The sequence below is a fragment of the Nicotiana tomentosiformis genome, chromosome 2, assembly GCF_000390325.3.
Source record: "Nicotiana tomentosiformis chromosome 2, ASM39032v3, whole genome shotgun sequence".
NCBI classification, from domain to species: Eukaryota; Viridiplantae; Streptophyta; class Magnoliopsida; order Solanales; family Solanaceae; genus Nicotiana; species Nicotiana tomentosiformis.
The window spans coordinates 118,865,039-118,890,615 of NC_090813.1; the positions used below are offsets into that span (position 1 = coordinate 118,865,039).

General features: G+C 35.2%; 5 protein-coding genes across 9 annotated transcripts; 3 read left to right on the forward strand and 2 right to left on the reverse strand.

Annotated features, from left to right (window-relative positions):
• Positions 1-681: 681 nt before the first annotated feature.
• LOC104107290 (probable pectinesterase/pectinesterase inhibitor 46) lies at positions 682-2,837 on the forward strand. Its single transcript, XM_009616054.3, has 2 exons — positions 682-1,758; positions 1,880-2,837. Exons 1-2 carry the CDS (start codon positions 717-719, stop codon positions 2,557-2,559), a joined length of 1,722 nt encoding a protein of 573 aa, XP_009614349.3. The 5' UTR covers positions 682-716; the 3' UTR covers positions 2,560-2,837.
• Positions 2,838-3,507: 670 nt separating this feature from the next.
• On the reverse strand, positions 3,508-6,343 carry LOC104107289 (small ribosomal subunit protein uS19-like). The gene is made up of 4 exons (XM_009616053.4): positions 6,020-6,343; positions 5,800-5,948; positions 5,118-5,175; positions 3,508-3,987 (listed from the first exon to the last, which is right to left on the reverse strand). Exons 1-4 carry the CDS (start codon positions 6,020-6,022, stop codon positions 3,739-3,741), a joined length of 459 nt encoding a protein of 152 aa, XP_009614348.1. The 5' UTR covers positions 6,023-6,343; the 3' UTR covers positions 3,508-3,738.
• Positions 6,344-10,722: 4,379 nt separating this feature from the next.
• Positions 10,723-14,472, forward strand: LOC104107288 (transcription termination factor MTERF8, chloroplastic-like). 5 transcript variants are annotated; one of them, XM_009616048.4, is made up of 3 exons: positions 10,723-11,000; positions 12,232-12,324; positions 12,938-14,472. In XM_009616048.4, the coding sequence occupies exon 3, from the start codon at positions 13,048-13,050 to the stop codon at positions 14,260-14,262; it is 1,215 nt and encodes a 404-aa protein (XP_009614343.1). In that variant the 5' UTR covers positions 10,723-11,000; positions 12,232-12,324; positions 12,938-13,047; the 3' UTR covers positions 14,263-14,472. The 5 variants fall into 5 exon arrangements, with proteins under 5 accessions (XP_009614343.1, XP_009614346.1, XP_009614342.1 ...); XM_009616051.4 differs by having other exon boundaries at positions 13,031-14,472; XM_009616047.4 differs by lacking the exon at positions 12,232-12,324.
• Positions 14,473-14,988: 516 nt separating this feature from the next.
• Positions 14,989-20,452, forward strand: LOC104107287 (transcription termination factor MTERF2, chloroplastic-like). The gene is made up of 2 exons (XM_009616046.3): positions 14,989-15,128; positions 19,007-20,452. Exon 2 carries the CDS (start codon positions 19,117-19,119, stop codon positions 20,329-20,331), a length of 1,215 nt encoding a protein of 404 aa, XP_009614341.1. The 5' UTR covers positions 14,989-15,128; positions 19,007-19,116; the 3' UTR covers positions 20,332-20,452.
• A 2,076-nt stretch (positions 20,453-22,528) lies between these two features.
• Positions 22,529-24,555, reverse strand: LOC104107286 (uncharacterized). The gene is made up of 2 exons (XM_009616045.4): positions 24,213-24,555; positions 22,529-22,986 (listed from the first exon to the last, which is right to left on the reverse strand). The coding sequence occupies exons 1-2, from the start codon at positions 24,424-24,426 to the stop codon at positions 22,856-22,858; spliced, it is 345 nt and encodes a 114-aa protein (XP_009614340.1). The 5' UTR covers positions 24,427-24,555; the 3' UTR covers positions 22,529-22,855.
• Between the last annotated feature and the right edge of the window lie 1,022 nt (positions 24,556-25,577).

Below are 25,577 nucleotides of genomic sequence, written 5' to 3' on the forward strand. Positions count from 1 at the left end.
ACGTGTCTCGAAAATTACTGCAAACAACTAACAACATTTGTTCTATCGATCCTTTTTTTCTTTCTTTCTTCTTACTTTATTTTTTTTTAAAATTAAAAAAGAACGAACAAGTAATCAATGAAACAAAGAATCCTCTTGGATTTGGTCATATTCAACTCTATTTTTTTTCAGAATTTTCAGCTCTAATTGAAATAGTATCTAGATGAAATAGTATCTGTATTTGCTATTATGGGAAACCACAATACGGCTACCTCAAAGTCCACTACAACTTGGTTTGTAACAATAACAAATGCATCTATATATTTATATATTTTCCCCTAAGGTTTTCCCGCTTATATATTTGTTTAACAGTATTCTATATTTGTTTAACAGTACCCTTGTTCTTGTACATTCTGCTTTTTAGTTCTTACATTTTTTATTAGCCACTTTCAATTAAACCCCTCCCCAATCCCACCTCACCAAGCATAAGTCTCCTTGCTTTCTTTATAGGTATGCTACACCTTGACATTCATAGCTAGTACTGAACTGGTCCATAATAAAGACATGACTAGCACATTCGTTTCAATAGACTCTTCTTCATAACTATTAACTCCCTAACATTTATGCCTTGCACGTAAAACATATAACCCGTCCTATATAAAGACATGCCTTCCCAATTCCCATCAAGGGAAAACAAAAAAAGGAGAAGGGGAGAAAAAAAAAGTACTGAGCAAAAAATGGACCTTCCTATTGCAAATGATCAAGAAAGTGTGGCTTCTAGCAAAAAAACAGTGAAGAAAATCAGCATTATTGCCATTTCTTCCATAGTTCTTGTTGGTTGTATTGTGGCTGCTGTTGTTGGTATAACGTACGCCAAAAATAATGGAAATTCATCAGGCAGTCAATCCAAGTCTTTTTCCACAGCAATTAAAGCTGTTTGTGACGTAACGTTATACCCTCAATCATGTTACAACAGCCTTGGTCCTCTAGCCAAATCAGACAACCTTAAACCTCAAGATATTTACAAATTATCTGTCCAAGTTGCTATCAACGAGCTCTCTAAAGCTTCGGATGAGTTCTTCAATATGCCACAAGTGAAGAATATTTCTGATCCTATGGCTGTTAAGACCTTAGGAAGTTGTCATGAACTTCTTTCACTTGCACTAGACAGCCTCAATGAATCTCTTTCTATCCCAAGCAAGTCGTTATTCGACGGGTTTTCTGACCTCAAGACAAAGCTAAGTGCAGCTGGAACATACCAGCAAACATGCATTGATGGTTTTGGGGATATTACTTATGCTTCTGATACGGCTTCCAATAAACTTAAGAATTCGGGTCAACATACTAGTAACAGCTTGTCCATTGTTGATATCATGGATCAGTCAATCCAGGATTCAGCGGACTCCATTGATCGTATGGGTCGAATTGGGAGACGTCGTTTGATGAATTTTGATGGAGATTTTCCTAGCTGGATGGCTTCAAAAGATAGGAAATTGCTTCAATCTTCAAAAGGAAAAAGTTTGATCAAAGTGGACGTTGTGGTAGCTAAAGATGGCTCTGGGGACTTTATTAATATCAGTGATGCTCTTGAGGCAGTGCCTGAGAAGAGTAACAAAAGGTTTGTGATTTATGTGAAGAAGGGAGTTTATGTGGAGAATGTTATAGTTGAGAAGAAGAAATGGAATGTTATGATGATTGGTGATGGTATGGATGCTACCACTGTCTCTGGCTCTCTCAACTTTGTAGATGGCACTCCCACTTTCCAAACTGCAACTTTTGGTAAGTCGTTGTTCCAATTTTGCATCAGACAAATAGTGGTTCCTACAAATTTTTAAATCCTAAGCAATATACATGCATGTTCTAAACTTCTAATACTTCTTCCATTTTTCTTCTTACACAGCTGTGTTTGGCAAGGGATTCATAGCTCGTGACATGGGTTTCCGCAACACAGCAGGTGCAGCCAAGCATCAAGCAGTTGCCCTAATGTCAACTGCTGATCTCTCTGTCTTTTACCGCTGCAAATTCGATGCTTACCAAGACACGCTATACTCACACTCCAATCGCCAATTCTACAGAGAATGCAGTATTTATGGAACAGTGGACTTCATATTTGGTAACTCAGCAGTTGTTTTTCAAAACTGCCACATACTTCCTAGGAAACCAATGCCTGGCCAAATGAATACCATCACAGCTCAAGGCAAGATCGACCCAAATCAAAACACTGGCATTTCTATTCAGAATTGCACAATTTGGCCCTCAGCAAATCTCACCGGAGTCCGTACTTTCTTGGGTAGGCCATGGAAAAACTATTCCACAACCGTTATTACGTCTACAACAATGGCCAGCTTTATTGATCCTACAGGGTGGTTGCCTTGGGTGGGTACTACAGCACCAGATACTATTTTCTACGCTGAATATAAAAACTTCGGACCTGGGGCTGTGACTAAAAATAGAGTCAACTGGAAAGGATTGAAATTGAATATTACTAGTAAAGAAGCTAGCAAGTTTTCTGTTCAGAAATTTATTCAGGGTGACAAATGGCTCCCATCTACTGGAGTCAGCTTCAAGAAGGAAATCTGAGTGAGATAAAGCTACGGTGGAGTCGACATCTTTATTCTTTTCTTCTCTCCAATAAGGTTGATTTTATTTTCTGTTTCACTTTATTTATACTGAGGGGAGAGGGGTTTTCCTTTTTTTATTTTTTATTTTGGGGGGTGGTTGGTTTGGTACTGCTTTTGGAGCCCAAAGAGCCTAAGAATACGTTATACACGTTAGAAACCCTAAACTGCTGCTTCTTATCTCTAAACGTTGGTTGATTTGTACTCAATTTTCAAGGGAAATTTTTTTCTTTTGCTGGACTTCACGTTTAGTTAAAGGCATTCTTAACCATGATTTTCAGTGAACATAATTACCTGTGAGATGCGACAAATTCGGTCCTGTGATTCCCAGTGCCAGCACAAGAGTTTCATCTTAATCAAAGTACAAGTAGAAAAAGCATTTTTTGTCAAACACATTATTTTGAATTGGAATAGCAAAGGGAAACTCTGTAAAGTTAGAAGGGTTTACGGCGTCGTCTTCCAATGGCACTCTTAGAGCTGGAAACATGCAAAACACTAATGTCTACCACAGTTTCAGTTCAATAGGAAATAGGCTGGAGCTACGCAAGTAAACGAGTTAACCGCAGAAACCACTATGTGACCTATATATAGGCCCAAATGTATCCTGAAACGATATACCACTAAATATTGAATCTAGCAGAGTTCACAGTTTAACTTGCAGGAGAAAATATATAACTCAAAGCCTAACCAATATGTTTTTAAAATCCAAATCAATTTGAGACTCTAATAAATTAGAAAGCATGTGAACTATCTAAAAGCAATATTTCACTTTATCATTTTTAGTTGCTAAAGACTGGCCTTCCAGTATATTCCTTTTTAACAGTATTGCATAACTGAGCAGGAAATGGAAAGAGCCACGCCATCCAGTACAGAATGCCAGTAGGAGGATTTTAACACTTCAAAATCCACATTGTATCTAACTGAACATAAATATTATAAAAATCAAAATGGAACAAACCTCTAGATAAGCACAAATAACTGGTCTGTTGCAATGTATCAGCAAATTACAGTCTCAAGACTAATCACGGATCAACATCCATTGTTCTCATAAAAATTGCAGTAAAATAAAGTACTAGTATTACTAGAAACCATAACGACAACCTCTGGCTGAATCACTTCAATGGAATGAACCTTTTTTAGACTACTTCAATGGAATGAACCTTGAAGAGTGAGTAGCACCAATACCGGGCCTACCGTGCTTGACAGGCTTGTATGAGATTGAGAACTCAGCTAAATAGTGGCTAATCATTTCAGGCTTGACCTCAATTTGATTAAATGTTTTCCCATTGTAGATTCCAATAACGCTTCCAATCATCTCAGGTACAATAATCATGTTCCTCAAATGTGTTCTGACAACCTCTGGCTTCTCACCTGGTGGAGCCTCACGTTTCTGCATGAACACGTTTAGATGTATCAATAAAAAGAAAACATGGTCCTAAATACCCAATTAGTGCCAAAACCTATCAAATGCTACATCAAAATCCAAATGTTACAGCGAAGCCAAACTTGCCAACCATTAAACATTGAGTGCAAGCATTAAATCCTGTTTCTTTCTGTAGGAAGAGGTGGTTGCCTGAGGAAAGTGACTTCTGATGAATAGGAATTGAACATCAGAAGCCCTTTCCCCCTCCCCCAAAAACTATTGACAAGTAGAACTTCCGGATATATTGCAAACAGGAAAAGAAGAAAACACAAGGAATAAATCAAAAGTCAAGGTCATGATACCTAGTTCTGGTAAATTCTACTTTAGCAAGCTTGCACTCCCAACTCATGTGATTGTCACTCAAGTGTTAACGCCACATTTGATAGTAATAATCGTCAAATCAAGTCAACATATAGTATTGTGACTCTTATCAAAAAAATTATAGTATTGTGTCATTTTAAACTCTGCAAACGAATGTGTTAAAACTATAAATTGAAACTATAGCAGCAGAAAAAAGACAGCAACTATGGAATAATATAGGGCATTCCCCTCACTTTGGCAGCAAGTTGATGCAGCAAAGTGGCCAGGGAGTCCCCAAACAATTATTGTGCGCCTACACACATTGTGTGCCACAAATAAAAACCTCACTCTGTGGTATACCACGCCACCTCTTGTTCACGAGGGAAGCGCTCGGCCTTAGGCGCCTAAATTCTCGACTACTCAGTTACCATCAGTATGTTACGCATAAAAAGCACAAATAAATTTAAATCAATCATTATACTAATATTTTTCATCTTGTATCTCAATTTCCCATTTCAGTGGTATTTAAACGCATGCGCTAAATTCTATAAAGCGTCAAGCACTCTGCAGTTCCAGTAATACAATTTTCTCCAAATTCACTGGAATAAACTAAATAAGTTGGACCTGGCTGTTACTGAGGTAATGAAAACAAAAGTCATGCTTAACATTCAAAACAAATATTAGATTTTGCATTAGGAGCATGTTCCATGTAATTCTTTACTATAGAAATAGTTGATATTGAGCATCAAATAAATAATTTCTATTTCAGAGAAAGCTAATTGGTAAACTGATCTTACCGCCTTACGCAGCTTCTTGATCAAAGCCATTGGCTTCCTCTTCAAACCCCTCTGGAACCTAACACAATTACAAATCAAGATGAGTTTTTTCACATATGAAACACCTCTCCATCTTCAAATATGAGCTTATACATGGGGGAAAACTTATACATTTGGAGGGTAAAATTGCTGCTTCTCCGACATCTTGCAAGCACTCAGGAAATTCCAATTTATGTGACACTATTTGCGAGTAACCTCTACCTAAACTCAAAAACAATTTAACTTAACCTTCTTATTTTACCCTTAGTGAAAGACTTTTACAGCCTTTATAGACACACATATGACATAGTAGCATGTTTAAGACCACAAGCATCAAAAGTCTTAACAGGGATATACCACATAGATGTCATGGGATGTCAACACCACAAGTTTCAACTGTCTTAATTTTTTCTTACTGTAAAAATTCCAATATAGAAACTTATGGTTGCTGAACTTTTTGTAGTTTTTAGAAATACTCTTGTTACAAAAATTGTACAAGTATGAGTACTGTCATTAAACAGCGCCCAAGACCGCGTTTTCTTAGGGTAAAGAACAGATTTACATTGAATTAAAGTTCAGCGGCTTATAATTCGACAATTAAACAAGCTCATACTAAACAAATTAATAACAATTTAATAAATATACATTCGTAAAAAAAAGGTACCTTCTGCGAGGACGAGCAGGGAAGAGCTTAACGAGCTCATCGGTAGACATGTCAAGAAGAGCATCCAGATCCACTCCTCTGTAACTGAACTTCTTAAACGTTCTCTTCTTAGGCTGTCCGGCCGCAACATCAGCACCTTCAACGTCCGCCTACAGAAAAAAAACTGTTAAAACCAGAAACATCGAAATAAGAAAACACATTTCGAGAGAAAATCAATTACCATGGCTTGAAATTGAACTAGCAGTGAAGTAAGCACCTACGGAAGTGACTGCGGCTAGGGTTTTGAGGGAAAGATGATGAAAGATAAGTTACTGAGAAGTGAGAGCCATATATAACGATGGGTGTAGGGTTCGATTGATTTTCATGGGCTGGGCTTCAGAAATTGGTCTCATGTGTTACCTCTTAATGGGTCAATAGCCCATATAAAAGCCAGAATTTATTTGGAATTAATTCGACTTTTATTTCAATCTTCTGTATTTTAAACAAAGTTTCGATCTGACAAAGAAAGAAATATAATTTTAAAGTATAATTATCATTTTTGCTCAAGTATACATATGTAATAGTAAGTCATTATAGTCACTAAACTAGCGTTTGGCCATAGATTCCCAAATTTGTTCTGAAAAATCTGATTTTGGTGAAGTTTGGTTTGAAAATAAAAATGTGTTTGGACATCAGTTTTCAAAACATATTTTCCAAATTTATTTTGGAAAAACATGAAACATGACTTATACCCACAAGTTTTAAAAATTATCATAAATACCCAACAATACCATTATCAATAACATTCATTATATTATCGCAAACCATAGTCCTGAACATAAATAAATTTGATACAAAATTATCATTTTTATAATGAACTACATGATACACTATCAGGTGACCGAGAAGACGACGCAACATTGTTACAAAATAATAAATTATGGGCTCTTTTATAAAATACAAAAGTTTGGGGCAATTTTTAAAAAATGTAATAGTGATATTTTGGCCTAAAACCAGCTTTTGAGCTGGTTTTGGGATTTGGAATTTTGCCAAAATGTAAAAAAAATCTATGATCAAACATATGTTTGTCAAATAAAATTCAATTTTATTTTAGCAAAATCTATGGCCAAACAGGTCCTAAAAGATTCATGTACAAGTATTTCTTTGAGCCACAACACAAATTATCCAATATAAAAAGTGATTACAGATGATCCCAAATACCTCAATGGAGGTAATACATTGTGGAAACTAGAGATAGAATAGACCAAGCGTGACACCGAGTTCATCCACCTGAACAGGATCTGAACCGAAAAATCGCATCAAATTGAAAAGTTAAATCAAATCGATTAAAAAATTCGATTGGGTTTGGGATGTAATACTTAATAGAACTATAAAGTGCACTTATTTTATTTACTTTAAATAATGGGTTGTATCACTTTCTTATCGAGTATTATTCAAATGCGTCAATCATCTCATCGTTCTTTCATATTCATATGTCAAGATTTCTTATATCGTTTTCAATTTTGAAGTGGTATTCTGATAATTTAAAATTTAATAGAACGTATCATTATTTAGGTATCAAATTGATTTTATATTTAATTATTAAATTAGGTTAATCTTGAAGGCGTACATCGACGAAAAATAATTATTTGGGGACTAAGAAATAACTATCATGTGTTACTAAAAAAAAAATACTCTCATACGAATATTTTAATAGATCATATGTTTTCAATTTTTTTCAATTTCTAGTAAATATATATTCACTTATCAAAATTTTATCTATAACTTTAACAAAGTAAGACTAATATAATATTCATATAGCCAAAAAATCCAAAAATCCTGACAAAATCGAACCAATCCAAACCGATATAGTTGGTTTGGTTTGATTTTGATAAACTCGAACCAACTCGGTCCATGTACACCCCTACACTTAAATGCCTTTTTACTGTGCAGTTAGTAGCCAAGAGTTTGAAGAAAAAATCGGATAGCAACACTACAAAATAAAATTAATTAAACAAACAAAATCATATAGAGTCGTTTTCTTTTTTGTTTCGATATATTTAGACTGTTTCCACATAAAAAATATATATTCATTTCATTTAGTATACTGGAGCAAAAAATACAAATTTTCATATGTCGGTATACGTTTAGAAGGAATCAAATAAATTGATTAACCTATTGTCTATTGAAACATCTATATTTGAAAATTTTCATCATGAAACTTGATAATTATTCACTAATCAAATAACAATCTTACATTCACATATTCTTTTCAAATCTACCTAACATTAACGATTAAAACAATAAATGAACCACTCATTTGATTTAGAAGACTATAAAACTAAAGAAAATAACTTGAATATGTATATACAGCTTTATTACGGCTAAAAACATAGTATAAAGTAAGATTTCTAAAATAATAATTATTTATGACCATAAAAATTTATAAATTTACGTGTATGTATATGTATATAGTCAGTTTGCTTTTTATTTTTATTTTTATTTTTTAAATACCGAACCAAATCACATATTATTATTTTTAATTAAAATAAAATCAAACCAAATCAAAAAGCATGTTGGTTTGATTCGAATTTTTAATTTTTAGAACTTGCACTAGGTAGTTGATTTTACACGTGCTATTTAAGAATGGTTATAGGCCCTTCTCCTTCGGAAAGAAGAAAAGTATAAAAAGGAAACCTGCGATCTTTCAATCTTTTAGAATGATTCTTCAAGTAACATAAGAGAAGCAAATTTAGAAGTTGAGAACATGAAAGGAAAGGTTGAAATAAAAAGGCGCGGAGAAGACTTATTTTCATAAAAAGAAATATGGAAAAAATGATGGGGTTAGTAAATAAAAATGTACTTTATCAAGTAGTTTAAGTTTTTAGGTGATATGATTGCACACTTCAATATAATACCAGAACAGACATAGAGGTTCTGGTTTCGAGTGACATATACCAGAACAGACAGAAGTTATGGTTTCGAGTCTCACTGCTATTACGTATAGAAAAAATCGACATGCTTGGCTTAATAAATAAATAAAATCAAACCCCATGTGAGAGGTCGTGTTAAAGATATAATTAAACAAATAAAAGTATGTTAACTTTAATAACTTAAACTTTTAGATGAAATAATCACGCACTCCAATAGTGAAGTTGGGCTCTAAGTTGAATTTCATTGAAGACATATATGAGTCTTGATATTAAGATTTGACAAGCCCAATTAGACCCATATATTTGAAACTTTGTCAACTCAGTCATGTAGGGCCTAAAGTTGATTCTCATACGATTGAGGGTGTGTTTGATACGAAGGAAAATATTTTTCGAAAAATATTTTTCAATTTTTTCATGTTTGGTTGACTTAAATATTTTGAAAAATATTTTTCTCATTAACTCATTTCCTCCAATTGAAGGAAAATATTTCTCCTATCAAGAGAAGGGAAAACATTTTCCAAAACTCTTGTTCAACCTTCCCCACCCTATTTCCCATCCCCATCACCCCCCATACCTATCCCACCCTACCCCCACCTACCCCCACCACACCCACCCACCCTCCCGAAACCCCTGCTCTACCCCCACCCTAAATAGAATTATTATTAAGAATACTTTCTTTTCATGTTGTAGATACAATACTTTATTTTTTCATTTCAACAAAATGAGTATTTTTTTCATGATATAAAAAATGTATTTTGTTTCATTTCAACAAAAAAGGTACTTTTTTTTTATGATGTGGAAAAAGTATTTTATTTCATTTCAACAAAATGATGTAGTAAAAAGTATCTTTTTCATTTCAACAAAAAATTACTTTATTTTCATGATGTTGAAAAAGTAATTTCTTTTATTTCAGTAATATGATATAGTAAAAAACATCTTCTTTCATTTCAACAAAAAAAATATTTTCTTTTCATGATATTGAAAAAGTATTTTCTTTCATTTCAACGAAATGATGTAGTAAAAAGTATCTTCTTACATTTCAACAAAAAAAAAGTACTTTCATTTCATGATGTTTAAATTTTTTTTTTTTTCATTTCAACATAATGATAGTAAAAACTATCTTCTTTTATTTCAACAAAAACGTACTTTCTGTTCATGTTGTAGAAAAAGTATTTTCTTTCATTTCAACAAAATGATGTAGAAAAAAGTATCGTCTTTCATTTATAAAAAAAATACTTTCTTTTTATGATATAGAAAACGTATTTTCTTTCATTTCAACAAAATGATTTAGTAAAAAGTATTTTCTTTCATTTCAACAAAATGAGTATTTTCTGTTCATGATTTAGAAAAAATATTTTCTTTCATTTTAATAAAATGAATACTTTTTTTTCATGTTGTAGAAAAAGTACGTTCTTTTTCAACCAAAAAAAGAGTATATTGTTTTTAGTCATATAGTACTAATTTTAACGTTATTTTTGAGTGAAAAAGTAAAGCAGCATGTAGTCTCTTCTGATTTTGTGTGAATTTTTAAAAGAATAATTAAATTCTTGAAGAAAATAGAGTCCTGAAAATGTTGGGTATTTAGGTTTTTTTTGGGTGGGGGTGGGGGAGCATAAGAAACATGAGAATTTGGGGGAAGGGGGTAAGGAAAGTAGCATAAAAAATATTTTATACTCTCTAAACAAACACTAGAAAATATTTTTCGAAAAAGTTTTTTCACTAACCAACCAAACATGGAAAAATAAGTGATAAAACTACTTATTTTCCAGAAAAATAAGTGATAAAACCACTTATTTTCATGAAAAATATTTTTATATTTTTCATGAAAAATATTTTACTTCGTACCAAACACACCCTAAATATCAAATGTTTTGTAATTTTTGACTATATCTAAATAATGGTCCTTCAAATGGCTATATGTGCACTTAGGGCGATTTACTAGAATGGCCTTGAAAGTTGGTAGTCTTGAACTTTTCCCTTTTACCCCATTACTTGAAGATTGCCCATGGAGCAAACCGGGACAAAAGAAAAAAAATTCAACACCACTGTTGAGATATATGCAATTTTTTGGTGCACTTGCCCCCTTGAACACCCCTAGTTAAACAAAAGATAAAATGGTAATATAAGCGCAGTTTGCCATACATCTGAACTTCGGGGCAAAGTAGCAGTTTGTAAAATTCGAAAGGATCAGAATGCTAAAATTGAATATTTGGTCTTCGACCGCAACATAGGCACCGCTTCTCACTCGTCCGCTACTCTCACTAATCACTGGAGTTGTTTACATTGCAGGTATGTAATTTTCACTCATCCTATGTAATTTATTTTTTTCAGCTGTAAAAATTCGAAACTTGGGAAATTGTTCAAGTTTTTGTAAATTGGATTTACATAATGGAGGAAACAACAGGAATTATGTGCTATAATTTGGTGTTTATCTGGTTCTCGAGCATAATTTAACTGTTTTTTTCTTATTTTATTTTTCATTTTATCCAAATTCCGTTTATTGAGCAACCCTTTTACTGCTGTCAGCCTATTTGGGAAGTGCTAGTAAGGTTCTCAAAAACCCAGAGGAGAGGCAAAACAGAAACGTTCAGAGACCAATATTCTAGGAAAAGATGTTTTCAAATCATCTAATGAGTTACATGGTATGTAGTTGGTGTAGGAAAATGGAACTACTTTTAATGGTAAACTTATAGTATTTGTTTGCTAATAGGAAACATTGCTTCCCAATAGGATGATTGTTACGTTTTTGGAAGGGGCCAGGAGTATAGTGCGTTAGAAAGATTCCTGTTGTTGGAGCTGCATATTTGTAAATGGATGGCATAGTTGGATAATAAGCTCAACAAAGTATGTTTGAAGCTTAGTTTAGATGTATGTGAGAGGCTAGATAAGCTTATTACTTATTTGGGTGATAAATGATGGGACTTGGGAGTTTTAAGAATCTGAATAGAGAAAATAAGGTTCTTATTCCATTGAGGCAGAGCACTAGAAGTTCTATAGATTACAACCACTTTCCGACCGGAGGACTTAGCTCAGCTATGAGCTAATGTATCAACAGCTCACTTTCCTTAAAATATTTGATATTATGATAGATCACACCATCCATCAAGTGTGTTCTGAATTAAGTAAAACCCTATAGTCAATGACTTCAACTCAGAGAGGAGTTACAACACTTCTAAGATGGAAAATTCCCTATTGAAATGTGAAGAGTGGGATTATACTAGAGAGAAGATTCACAACAGAAATAGTGTTTGCCCCAGGGTTTTGGTCTAATGATAAGAGTGCATTGCTTGATCTGTGGGTTATGCGCGGTCATGAGTTCAAATTGTGCCACAAACAAAAACCTGATATTTACGTGAGAAGGGTAGAGGGATGGGCTTACTATCTACAAGTTTCAAACCGAGAGCCACCGGCCCTTGGGAAATTCTCGGTTATAAAAAAAGTGCTTATTATTCTTTAGTCTGTGGAAGCATGCAGTAGACTAACACTCCCTCTTTTACTTTATTTTGTTCTTTTGGTTCAGAATATGTGAAATTGCTCGTGATTGGACGCTTAGGTTTGCAGCATGTTATGAAAAACAAAAGCACAAGGCAAGGTGTATGACTTAAGGCTTGAGGTGAACGTATTTAAGAGATTATTATTCTTAGTGTATTAATAAGGTAAATATGATCTAAAAGTACAGAATTGATAAGAAATATAAGGGGAAAGAAAAAATAGATAGAGGATAAAGAAAACAGAAGAAAGAATGAATAGATGCCGTGATTGACTGGAATTTCATATACGAGCACCACTTCTCAAAAAAAAAAAAGGGAAAATAATAAATACAATATACGAGCACGGGGTGTTATCAGTGGAGAATCTACTCTCAAAAAGGAATGAGGGGGAGAGGAGAGGTAGAGGCTACAAAATCCCCGGCTTCACCTATGAGTGTGTTCATATTTCTAAATATAATAATTAAGCTAGACAAATCAATTTGGATTGTAATTTCTTAAATCCAAAAACCGAAATTCCAAACCAAACTTTTCATATCCAAGCTGATCTGCATGAACGCCTATCCCTACTTCTTATGCGTCTGTAGATTTTAAGAAGTTTATCTGACAATATGATAAACTTTTGGGGAGTATTAACTTTTCCTGAATTTTGGATGATTTCCATTATTAGTATTTATTACCAATGTTGAATTTCATTGTCCTATTCTTTCACTAACACACACTCTTGTTGGCGAACAGGCTGTTTAGGTTCCAAGTTTTTGTTAGCATTCTCAGGCTAATAACTTGTGGTTCTTGAGGCATAATCTTGGCATTGACACATCTCCTTTACAGGGCTCCCTTCTCTTAAAATGCTTCAATCTCTGTATAAATGCCAAAGACACTTGTGTACAAAGATCAGGAAAAGCAGCGTCTTCGTGCAGTTTGTGTCAACTAGCTGTAGCAGCAACATCACAAATGACGAGAGCAAGTCACTCATTAGCTTGTGTCGCAGGAAGTCGCATGGTTTATCAAAAGAAACCATCATTAGTGAAGCAAAAACAGTCCAATTAGACACTCATGCATGTTCAGAAGTTTCAGCTGTAGTTGACTTCTTCCAAAACCATGGGTTTTCTGCAACCCAAGTGAAGAAAATAGTTAGAATGCGCCCTTGTTTATTAGCATCGAAGGTGGACAAAACCCTAAAGCCCAAGTTGAAGTTCTTGCAATCAATTGGCTTTTCTGAAGATGAATGCAGCAAGATTATCTGTTATAACCCCAACATACTCCTCAGTAGCATAAGGAAACTACTGACTCCATCCTTTGATTCCCTGAAGACTTTCATGGGTAGTAAAGTGCAAGCAATGGATGCCGTCAGACGAAGTCCACAAATCCTTAGTCGAAAGATCTCTCATAATTGGAAGCAGACTGTACAGGTATTGCACCAAATTGGTATTCCTGATTCTCAAGTTTCAGAGTTTATTTTCAAATCTCCAATTATCTTGACCATAAATCCCCAAAAAATGAGTGTGGTTGGCTTGAGGCTCAAGGAAATGGGGTTTGATGTTACTTCTCCAGCATTTAGGATAGCTTTTACCACAATGTCGAAAGTTAGTCACTCCAATCTGGAAAGGAAATTGGAAACCTACAGAAGTGCGGGCTTTTCAGATGAGGAGATCCTTAATATTTTCAGATCACAGCCGACTTGCATGTTTTATACTGAGGAGAATATCAGGTCACTTGTGGCATTCTATGTTGATAGACTACATTTGAGCCCGTCACACTTGTCACAAAGACCGGCTTTTCTATTGCGTAGCCTGAAGAGGAGGGTTATTCCAAGGTGTTCTGTGATGCAAGTTTTGTGGTCAAGAGGCATTGTTCCAGAAGCTGGCAAGCTATCCACTATATTAATGATTAGGGAAAAGGACTTCTTACAGAAGTATGTTACTAGATATGAAGCAAAAGTTCCTGAACTGCAGGCTGCCTACCAGGGCGAACTTATGTTCAAAGAGTACAGTTTTCATTTGCGTGAAATTCGCCAGATTTCAATGTCAAAGGGATCATCTTCAAAAACTAAAGTAGCTTAGTCCTCGCACCATATGCTGTCTCATACCTCTTCAGTTTTCTTGTTTTAGCACCATTTGCTATCAGAAGCTTAGTTTTTGAACCACTTGCTGTCACATTCTTGGTGTTTGATTGCATGAAGATCATCCCAAGTAAAAGTAGATTATGATACTTCGAAGCCGTTGGGGTGGTCATTTGAATATTTATATGAAGGTGTTTGACTAAGTGAAGTTTAAGAAAAAAAGAAAGACTTTTGAAAATTATGGTATAAAATATGACACACTTTTGGATATATACTCATGTCATTTAAAGTAAAATAAAAGGTTTATTCTTTATAATTAAAATGTATATTACATTGTTTAATCAATTTAAATATTGTTAAAACGAAAGGAAAGATATTGTATCTTGTATAACTTTTTTACATGATGATTAATTGTACAAAAATACACCATTCAGTATAAATTAAAAATTCACTCCAGAAGAAGGAGAAGAGACGAAATAGAAACAAAAACGAACAAGACGAAGAGAGTTGTGATATGTATGTTAAACTGACGAGGGATAACTCGATAAATAGAAATTTGATAAATATATCTTTATATTGAGCATACTAATTTTTTGCTTAGCAAAAATTTGTAATTTCTTTACAAAGTAGAAAATGTACTTTTGAGGCTGAAAACTATTACTACCGATGCACATGCTATTAACCAAACTGTAATAAGTCGTAGAAATGGAAAACTTTCTTAGTTTGGCATTTATCTAAACTTTGGGCAAAAGTAGCGGTTTTTTGAAACTCAAAAGGTTCTGAATGCTAAATTTTAATATTTCGTCTTCGTCGGTAAAATGGGCATCTACTGCTCACTTTGTTCGCCACTCTCACCTGGAGTTGCAGGTATGTGATCTTCACTCCTTCCTATGTTTTTTTTTTTTTAAAAAAAAAAAAAAAAATTCTAAACATGGAAATGCTTCGCTGTTATATTTTGTGTACATTGGATTTATATAATAGAGGAAACAACAGGAACTATACGCTATAATTAGGTGATTATCTGGTTCTTGAACTTAAGTCTCATATTGTAACTTGTTTTATTTTTCATTCTATCCAAATTCCTTTTCCTAAGCAACCCTTTTTTACTCTTCTTCGTCCCTTTTGTTTTCTGTCTATTTGTTGTTCCTTTCTTTTTATTTGAGCTTCGGGTAATTCTGAAGTGTGTGTGTATGTGTATAAAGGGAAATTGCATAACCCATCTTTTAGTTCATTATATTTTTTCCTTTTCCTCGCAATTTTTTTTTTAAAAAGAGAAAGAAGGAAAGAAGGTAAGATGAAAGCCTATTTATTCTATAAAATTTCATGCTTTTTCAAAAAATTATATTTTTAGTTCACTTTTGGATTGATTCTTATCTTAAAGAGAAATTGAGGGTATGAGCTGTTATATGATATTGGACAAACCTCACCTCATGAGCTATCTTTTGAATTTGAGTTAGGTCCAAGGTCCATTTTTCTCAATATGGTATCAAGCCAGACCAGAGGCGGATCCATTATTTGGAGCTTTCGGGTGCCATATAGCTTTGAACATCCATGTGGTCGTTGTTTATACATTTAGAAAGAGTAAATATTTTATCGGTTTGAGCAACTTTGGACTTCGGTTCGGATTACTTGTCTTTTTGATATATAATATAAATCGATTGAACAGAAAAATATGGTACTATAGTTATGATAGAGCAAAGATTTTGCAAAAGAAGATGTTATTTTAATTTTATGTGAAAAAAGGTAAATACTTAACTAATAAGAGACAGAAAAAGAAAGTCAAAAGTTAACAAATAAAGTAAGATAGTTAATATTAATTACAGAAGAAGAAAAAAGAGAATGGATTATATAATGATAGAAAGTTTAACGTGATGTGGCAAGCCAAAAGGTTAAAAAACGTTACTGTTGCCGGTGGGGTTCAATCATTCACCACCAAGATGGAATCTCCTACCCTTTGTCATTGGCACCTTTGTATCATTTGTTACTACGGGTGGCGCTTTAAATATATAAACGATTTCTTATATATATATATATATATATATATACATACATACATACACAGAATTTCGACCGAAGCTTGCTGGTGGCGTACCACCCCCTCGGGCCTTGCTAGATCCGCCCCGAGCCAGACTCACTACGCCACTCGTGATGTTGCATTGTCCAATGGTGGTGCCATATTATGTCAATATTGGTTGATAGTATGGGTTGTAGTCTCTTTACATGATCTTGGACAATAATCATCTCATGAGTTAGCTTTTTGGGTTGAGTTAGGTCCATATACTTTTTCCTCAGCACTTTTCTCTTAGTACTTATAGCAATAGAGTAGTCATACAAGGATAGTCTATTTGCAACTGTAGAAATGTGGAATAACTTATTAATACTTATCCAAGTAAAAAGCTAGAAATATCTTATGATTTGGGTCTGCAAATCCCAATAATATTTATGGAAATCTATATGGACCAAACCACAACGAAGATTTTGAATAAAATGAGTAGGGAATGATTTCGAAGAAGGTGAATAGGAGACTTGTAGAACATGTTGCACTATTCAGCCTATTTGGTTTAAATGGACCAAACCATAGGGATGATTTTGAATAAACTGAGTAGGATATGATTTTGATGAAGTAAATAGGAGATCTGTAGAACATGTTGCACTATTCAGCCTATTTGGGAAGTGGTAGTAAGGCTCTCAAAAATCTAGAGGGGCAAAGCAGAAAAGTTTGGAGATCAATATTCTAGAAAAAGACGTTTTCAGATCATCTAATGAGTTACATGGAATGTAGTTGGTGTAGGGAAATGGAACTACTTTTCAATGTTAAATTTTTACTTCTTTGCTAATAGGAAAATATTGCTTCCTAACATGATGATTGCTATGTCTTCGGAAGGGGTCGGAGCTATAGTGCTTTAGAAAGATTCCTGTTGTTGGAGCTGCGTGCAAGAATGCATGACATAGTTGGATAATAAGCTCAACAAAGATACTGTAGCTAGTTTAGATATAGTTACCACTGTTTGTGGGAGACAAGATAAGCTTATCACTTTTTTGGGTGATAGATGTGGAACTTAGGTGTTTTAAGAATCTAACTAGCATTTTGGGCGGGAAGGGTAGAGAAGATAAGGCCTTATTCCAGTGAGGCTGCATGCTATAAGTTCTATCGATCACAACCACTTTCCTATAGGAGGACTTAGCTCAGCTAGTGAGCTAATATATCAATCCCTCACTTTCCTTCCAATATTTGATATACAGTTCACCACCATCCTTCAAGTGTGTTCTTGACTTGAGTAAAATCCTACAGTCAGTGACTTCACTTGAGTAAAATCCTACAGTCAGTGACTTCAACTCGGAGAATAGTATTATTCTGAGGAAACATGCAGTAGACTAACACTCGCCCTTTAATGTTTTCTTCTTTTGAATCAGAATGTGTGAAATTGATCTCTATTGGGGGCTTAGGTCTGCAACAATATTTGGAGAAAAGAAAGCACAAGGCAAGGTATATATCTTAAGGCGTGAGGTGAATTCATTTTGGGGATTGTTCTTCTTAGTGTAAAAAGTTGGATAAATATGATCTATAATTACAAAATTAATTGGAAATAGAAGGGGAAATAAAACTTAGATAGAGGGAAAAGGAAAAACAGAAAGAATGAATGAATGGATGTCGTGGTTTACTGGAAATATCATATACTGGCACCACTTATCCCAAAAAAAAAAAAAAAAAAAGTACGAAAGAAATACCATATACGAGCACCACTGGCGTTATCAGTGGAGAACCTAATTTCGGAAAAGAACAAAGGAGAGAGGAGAAAAGAGGCTTTAAAATCTTGGGCTTCATCACTGAATTTGTTGATATATCTAAATACAATGAAGCTAGACAAATCAAATGCGCTTAATATGTTTACTAAAAGAAGGGGGCTCCAGAGCACAAGTAATCTTCATCAATAAAAACATTAAGAGGCGCAAAAGATGAACAAAGCGCCAAAAGGCATGTGCCCTAAAGAAAATTTTTAAAAGTTGAATTTCTCACCCCTAAAAACACAAACAAGGAATGCTTCATCTGAAAATGGCATGAATATTAGCAGGAAATATCCTAAATTGATGCTCGACTAGTGTTAAATTTGGACTTGACTATGACTTGGATGCCAAGATTTGTTGCCCGTGTTGTAGACCTTAACTAGTATCTCAATGTGAGGCCGGTGTAGTCCTTTTCACACTCGGATAGATATATTTCATAATGGTGACAAAATCAAGTATTTTCTCTTACTTGTCAAAAGGGGGGAAAGAAGTCTTAACCAAGAGCACTCTTTCAAGCATCCCTACAATTGGGAAAGTCTTACGACTCCAAAGAAGTGGGGTGGAGGGGTGGGGGATTTGCTGATCTGATCCCTCGAGCATTATCTTCCACTGTTTCCTTATCTCGCTGGCAATAGTGGAATCCAATCTTTCTAGGTAGATCAGCAATAGCATAAAGTATATCCGAGTAACTGCAGCAATTTGATCAAAACCAACTAGAGGAAACTCATTGTTTGGCTTCAACTTTAATATACTGATCTGTCTTGTCATGCTGTTCAGAATTTCGTTTGGAATTGTGGGAATTGGCACTTGGCACTATGACATTAAGAAGTTTATCCGGCATTATGACAACTTTTTGTGGAATATTGACTTTTCCTGAACTTGGAGGATTTATATAATTACCAATGTTGAATTTCACTGTCCTATTCTTTCACTAACGAACACTCTTTTGTGGCAAACAGGCTGCTTACGTTCCCAGTTTTTGTTTGCATTGCCGGGATTATAACTTGTAGCCCTTGAGGCATGATCTTTGCATTCACATATCTCCTTCAGAGGGATCCCTTCTCTTAAAATGCTTCAATCTCTGTATAAATGCCAAAGAAACTTGTGTACAAAGATCAGGAAAAGTAGCCTCTTTGTGCAGTCTGTGTCAACTAGCTGTGGCAGCAACACCTCAACTGATGAGAGCAAGTTGGTTATTAATTTGTGTCACAGGAGGTCGCATGGTTTATCAGAAGAAACTCTCATTAGTGAAGCAAAACTACTCCAATTAGACACGCATACATGTTCAAAAGTTTCAGCTGTACCTGAATTCTTCCAAAACCATGGGTTTTCTGCAACCCAAGTGAAGAAAATAATTAGACTACGCCCTAAACTACTAGCATCAGGGGTGGACGAAACCCTAAAGCCCAAGTTGCAGTTCTTGCAATCAATTGGCTTTTCTGAAGATGAATGCAGAAAGATTATCTGTCGTAACCCCAACATACTCCTCTGTAGCATAAGGAAACTACTGACTCCATCCTTTAATTCCCTGAAAACTTTCATGGGTAGTAAAGTGAAAGCAATGGCTGCCATCAAGCGAAGTCCACAAATCCTTAATATGAAGATCTCTCATAGTTTGAAGCAGACTATACAGGTATTGCACCAAATTGGTATTCCTGATTCTCAAGTTTCAGAGTTTATTTTCAAATCTCCTGTTATCTTGACCATAAATCCCCAAAAGATGAGTGAGGTTGGCTTGAGACTCAAGGAAATGGGGTTTGATGTTACTTCTACAGCATTTAGGACGGCTTTTGCTGCAATGTCTATACTTAGGCATTCCAAACTCGAAAGGAAATTGGAAACCTACAGAAGTATAGGCTTTTCAGATGTCGAGATCCTTAATATTTTCAGATCGCAGCCGACTTGCATGTTCTATAGTGAGGAAAATATCAGGGCAATTGTGGCATTCTATGTTGACAGACTCCATTTTAGCCCGTCACACTTGTCACAAAGACCAGCTTTTCTATTGTGTAGTGTGGAGAGGAGGCTTATTCCAAGGTGTTCTGTGATGCAAGTTTTGTGGTCAAGAGGCATTATTTCAGAAGTTGGCAAGCTATCCTCGATATTAATGACTATGGAAAAGGACTTCTTACCCAAGTATGTTACTAAATATGAAGCAAAAGTTCCTGAACTGCTGGCTGCCTACCGCGGTGAACTTAAGTTCAAAGAGTACAGTTTTCATTTGCATGAAATTCGTCAGATTTCAATGTCAAGGGGATCATCTTCAAAAACTAAAGTAGCTTAGTGTTTGCACCATATGATGTCCCATATCTCTTTGGTTTTCTTGTTTAGCACCATTTACTGTCAGAAGCTTTCTTTTTGAACCATTTCACAATCTTGGTAAATGTAATGCTATTTCTACTTCTTGTTTCCTATTCTTAAGTTTGAACCGCTGTGTTTAGTGGTGAACATTACATAGAAAATACTCCCCATGAGTTTTCATATAGAATATGGTAATGTAATTCGATGAAGAATATTAAAAGAGAAGTTTTTGAAAGGAAGCTAAGTTTATCTCTCTCTAGGTTGGTCCTTTGACTATTCAATATCATCCATCTTTGTAAGCACAGTACAATAATAGAGTAGTAATCTTTTCCTTTATCTCATCAGCTATCAATTCGAACCATCTGCCTGTGGACACATAATCTAATATAATGATATTTCCAGAATTTAATCATCACGTGGAAAATTTGATAGCCATAACATTATGCTTCAATCATTAATCTATGTAGATGTTACTATTATCAAAGAGGTGGAACATCAAGGTGAAGGGAATGGAACTTCCAATTCCGAGCAGAGTGAAGAAAGCTTGGGATGAATGGAATATCCAAGTAAAGGGACAATTTGAAAAATTCTAGTCTTATTGGCAACCCTTCTATTCAAATATTGAAAGAAAGTGATGGTCCTGGTGATACTACCAAATTAAAGAGCTTGGACGTTGTTAAATATGCATATCATATTTTTAAGACATACAAAGGACATATTGTTGATCATAAATTTTACTCCCGAGGAATACAAGACAAGTCAAAAGCTAGTTCGCGACAATATAAAGGATGGAAATGAAGCTTTTAGAACAGTGGAGACTGAAATCTACATAATATACGACGCCTTACATACAAAGACCTCCCTTTTAGTTCGTTCCAAAAAGTACTTATTCATCTCCCGGTTGGTTTAATTTATTGGGTGTTTTGCTTTCATGGACAAGGAAGGATTTGGCTCAGTGGATGTTGCTGTGACCTATATATGCATTGCTACTCAGTACCATTATTCTGGATGCAATAGCTGTGCTAATTATGATTTTGTCATCCTACTTGGTTGTTGCATCTATGTTAGAGCCTCCAATTTGGGGCACTTTGCTACGTGGTTCCTTGGAACTAGTGATGCAAATTTGGAGTCGAAGCTTCCCACAAACTCTGCAGCAGTATAACCTTATAACTCATTGTCGCCAACAACGTTCAAGAAAATGTTAGAAAATGTTAGAGACTGCACACTTTTATTACTTACTATATTATGTCTGGACAGATACCACTCCCATTGGCTGAAAGGCTGAGGTGCAGAATATTTTCAAAGGCCAAACCACTTATCGAATTACCACAGAGGAAAACTGACGGCCAGTTAATTCCTAGAGATCACTGGGATGATCACTTCACGTACCTAACAGAAAGTTGCCACAAGCTCTTCTATGCAACTAGTGCTGAGGAATTTCTCATACTCTTCCACATTGCCACCAAAATCTGCTTCCATTTTGATGATGATAGCAAAGAGACCTCGGCCTAGCCGCGCGAGAAATTTTCGTGTTTGGTGTACGCTTCTGTCGGACTATGTATTTTACCTTGTTATATTCAAGCATCTTGCATGCCGACTGTATTAGAATATCAGAAAACTATTGAAGAGACATTGGCAGAGGCTGGGGAGTTGTTCTTTCGAGGAAAGAAGAAGCCATTAGATCAAAGGAAAGCTTGTGAAGAGATTCTTGGTCTTGCGGAGAACAAGAATATTACTAATGATCATATGAAAGATGATGATGAACTAGTTCTTGATCAATCTGAGCAAGGTATATCGGGTGTGCGTATTTGCAAATATGTTGATAGGCAGCCAGGATGATATACAAGTGATGTGTGGATAGAGAGGCTACTGGAGGCTGCAAAATGGAGCATACCAAATTTCTTCACTCAAAATCTGGGCAAAGGAGGGGAATTTCTGAGTTTAGTATGGTTGTTAATGGCTCATTTGGGAGGTGGATCGCAATACCAAGTTGAGAAACTTGAGTCCATTGTGGCTCCAGCCGTACAGTCCAGAAAACCCCAAGCTCGAGCCCAATGACTAGTGGAAGAGTTTAGAAATGCCTCATGTTATTTGCTGGTTAGTTAGAGGGAACAAGTTACTGTAATTACTATAAATATAACTATGGTACTTCTCTTTTTCTATCTAATAAAAGGGTTAACTTTGCTTAAAAATTCAAATATCTTAACCTTGTTGGATTACATTCCACATGTTTGTACTTCCATGCACAACAAACTGTAAAATAAAGGAAAAAATGAACTACTTGGTGAGATTCAAGAACATAAGGCTCATTTCGGAAGCAAAGATACTTGTATGAGCATAAGTAGCATATCCAATCATATGCTCAAGTTCCAAGATACTACTAAAATGTAAGAGGAGTTGAGGAGAGAACACGGGAGGGACTTGTCGACAAGATCTTGCAGTAAGCAGCAACTAGATATCTATCAGCTTAGCAAGAGGACTATTACCAGAGAACAAAGGGCCTGCAATCAAACATTCTTCCTCCTGATCTTTCCCTTGCCAAAATGCTTCTTCTTCGCTATTTTAAGCTTCTTTTTCATCTTCCTTCCAAGAGGTTTTAAAGATTTTGCACTTTGATTTCCATCAGCCATCTCCACATCTGGAAATCAAGATGATGACAATTTAGCATACTCGGGGGAAGGCTAAAAGCAGATGGGACGTGCAAGTTCCTATCAACTTCATCAGCGCTAGAAGATACAGAACACTTGGTGTATATGAGCAGTTAAATCTCATAGACATGTAATAATTTTTTCACAAGGAAATAAGTGGAAGGGCACTTACATATGAGGAAGGTTATTCGGTTATTCTTATAACATGCAAAGACACTCAACAACAGTCTTGTCATTTCTGCTAATTGCAGTATTCCTTTTTTTGTGGGGTTTTTTTTTTTTTTTTTTGTGGGGGGGGGGGGGGGGGGGGGCTCAAAGGAAAAGGCATGAAGTTCCCCAGATCTGTCTTGATTGTGCACACTGATGACTTTACAAGCGAAAGTTAGTGACCTGATGTTTTCATTAGACACTAGTAACAAGATATTTTTCTTTACTGGCATTACACAGTAGATAATTCGTATAACTACTGAATCACTGGATATATATATATATATATATAGATAAATAGAGAGATAACAAAAAAACATCAACTACGTCTCAATACCAACTAATTAGGGACGACTATATGCATTATTCATGTCGCTTCATCTTTTTATAATTCTTTTACAAGAGTGGTGCTTGAGCCAACTTGTACGCATCTCGACTATTCATGTAACATCATTTTTCAATTCCTAATATCCACTCTCATATAACACTGACGGTTATAGAACCAATTTAAAGAACTTGCCTACACTCAGTTAGGTGTCACCTGTCGTATAAACACTCCAATAACACTTTTCCATTTAAACCATCCTATTTTAGTTCTATGCTCTAAATCTTTATCTGATTTAAAATAATCTTGGGAAATCGACCCTAGATATCTGAATTGTCTGCATTTAGACATTGCAATCCCTTCCAGTCTCACCTCAACTTCATTCTTTTTATGTTGGATAGACTTGCAAGTTGCAATGGATATATTCCATCGTACTTGTACTTATCCTAAAAAGTGTTTCTCTATTGTTCAAACTTTTTGTTAACACCCTAGATACTTCTGTCAAATAGCATAGTCCATGAGATCTGATCATGTATATACATTTAAAACTGTGAAAAGGAATAATGACTACAAAATTAGCTCTTCCCACAAGGAAACCACAGCATAACAAACAAAAAGATATCATCTTTATTCCAAAAAAAGCAAACAGAGAACAATAAAAAGAATATATAAGCAAAAACATACCCATGCTGTTGTCGTTATTAGGAGTAGAGGTCGAAGTATCCATGGTAGTGGATGTGAAGGGAGACTTGACAACAAGCTTAGGGGCAGCAAGGGCAGCTTCTTGGGCAGCTAATTTAGCAGCTTCTTTCTTAAGGACAGAGGGCTCTGAAGCCACTATCTCTCTCTTTATAGCTCTCAGCCTCTTTTCCCTCTTACACCTCATTGACTTCGCCATCTTTCTCTTCTTCTACTTTGTGCAATCGTTGTTTCTGTTGAGGTTGATGATACCGTCGATGGTGAAAAAGGTTGCGGATGTATAGAAGACAGAAAAGTTAAGCTAGGGTTTGAAGGTGAAGTACAGTTTACTTCAAACACAATACGTTTTGGGTACACAGACTTGGGCACCCGGTTGACAATTTCGGGCCTAGTCGACGGTGTCACTCTTTGGGCCTATTCTGATGGGCTAAATTACACAATCAGCAACTTTGCATACTCAGCAACACTATTGCAAAACATTACGTTCTAGAGCTTTCCAAAATAGTACATTACAACTTGTAATTAATCCTTTTATTTATAATGTATGTATTGATCTCTTGTATAGTAGTGTACTAGCTAGTCAGTCTACGCCAATTAGCATAATAGTACGTAGGGTTGTTTTTCCAGTTTCTTGTATAAAGATACCGAGGCATGTATAGCATTTCAAATTGAATATACACAGAAAATTCGATTTTTATTCTCTGATTTGTTAGTTTCGATCTTCGTAAACTCTGGTTTTTCGCCTACAGGGGCGGCTCCAGGGTAAGCCAGGGGAAGCCCTTGCCTTAAGCCCCCAAATATTTAAGACCCCAACAATATAAAATACTGTTATTTCTCTCTCTCTCTCTCTCTCTCTCTCTCTCTCTCTCTCTCTCTCTCTCTCTCTGATAACATCACGATAGAGGTCCAAGAACTATTAAAAAAAAATCAAGAAACGTGCGGATGCTAAAAGAAAATAAAGAAACAAAAAAAAATAAAAAATTAAAGATAGATTGAATTCAAGAAGTCGAAACCTAACAACAACAATTAGCTAACGAAGAACTAATCGCCTTTGATAGAGAATTAAAAACAAGAGATAAATTGTGAAATCCGACCCTTTAGAATAACAAGAATAACAATAAGCCTAAACTTATCACCTTTCTTGAATACCTAGAAGTGATCTAAGATTTCGAATAATTCATCTTACCACCTTAAGTTGAGTCTTGAAGGTTGAAGAATAAATTCAAGAGTAGCTACACACAAGAGTGCAAGAAAAATCCCATAATTTTTATTGATAATAGTCTACAATAATCTAAGTCCAAAAAAAAGAAAAGGAAGACACCCCTTATATAGGTAGGAGGAGGTCACGAA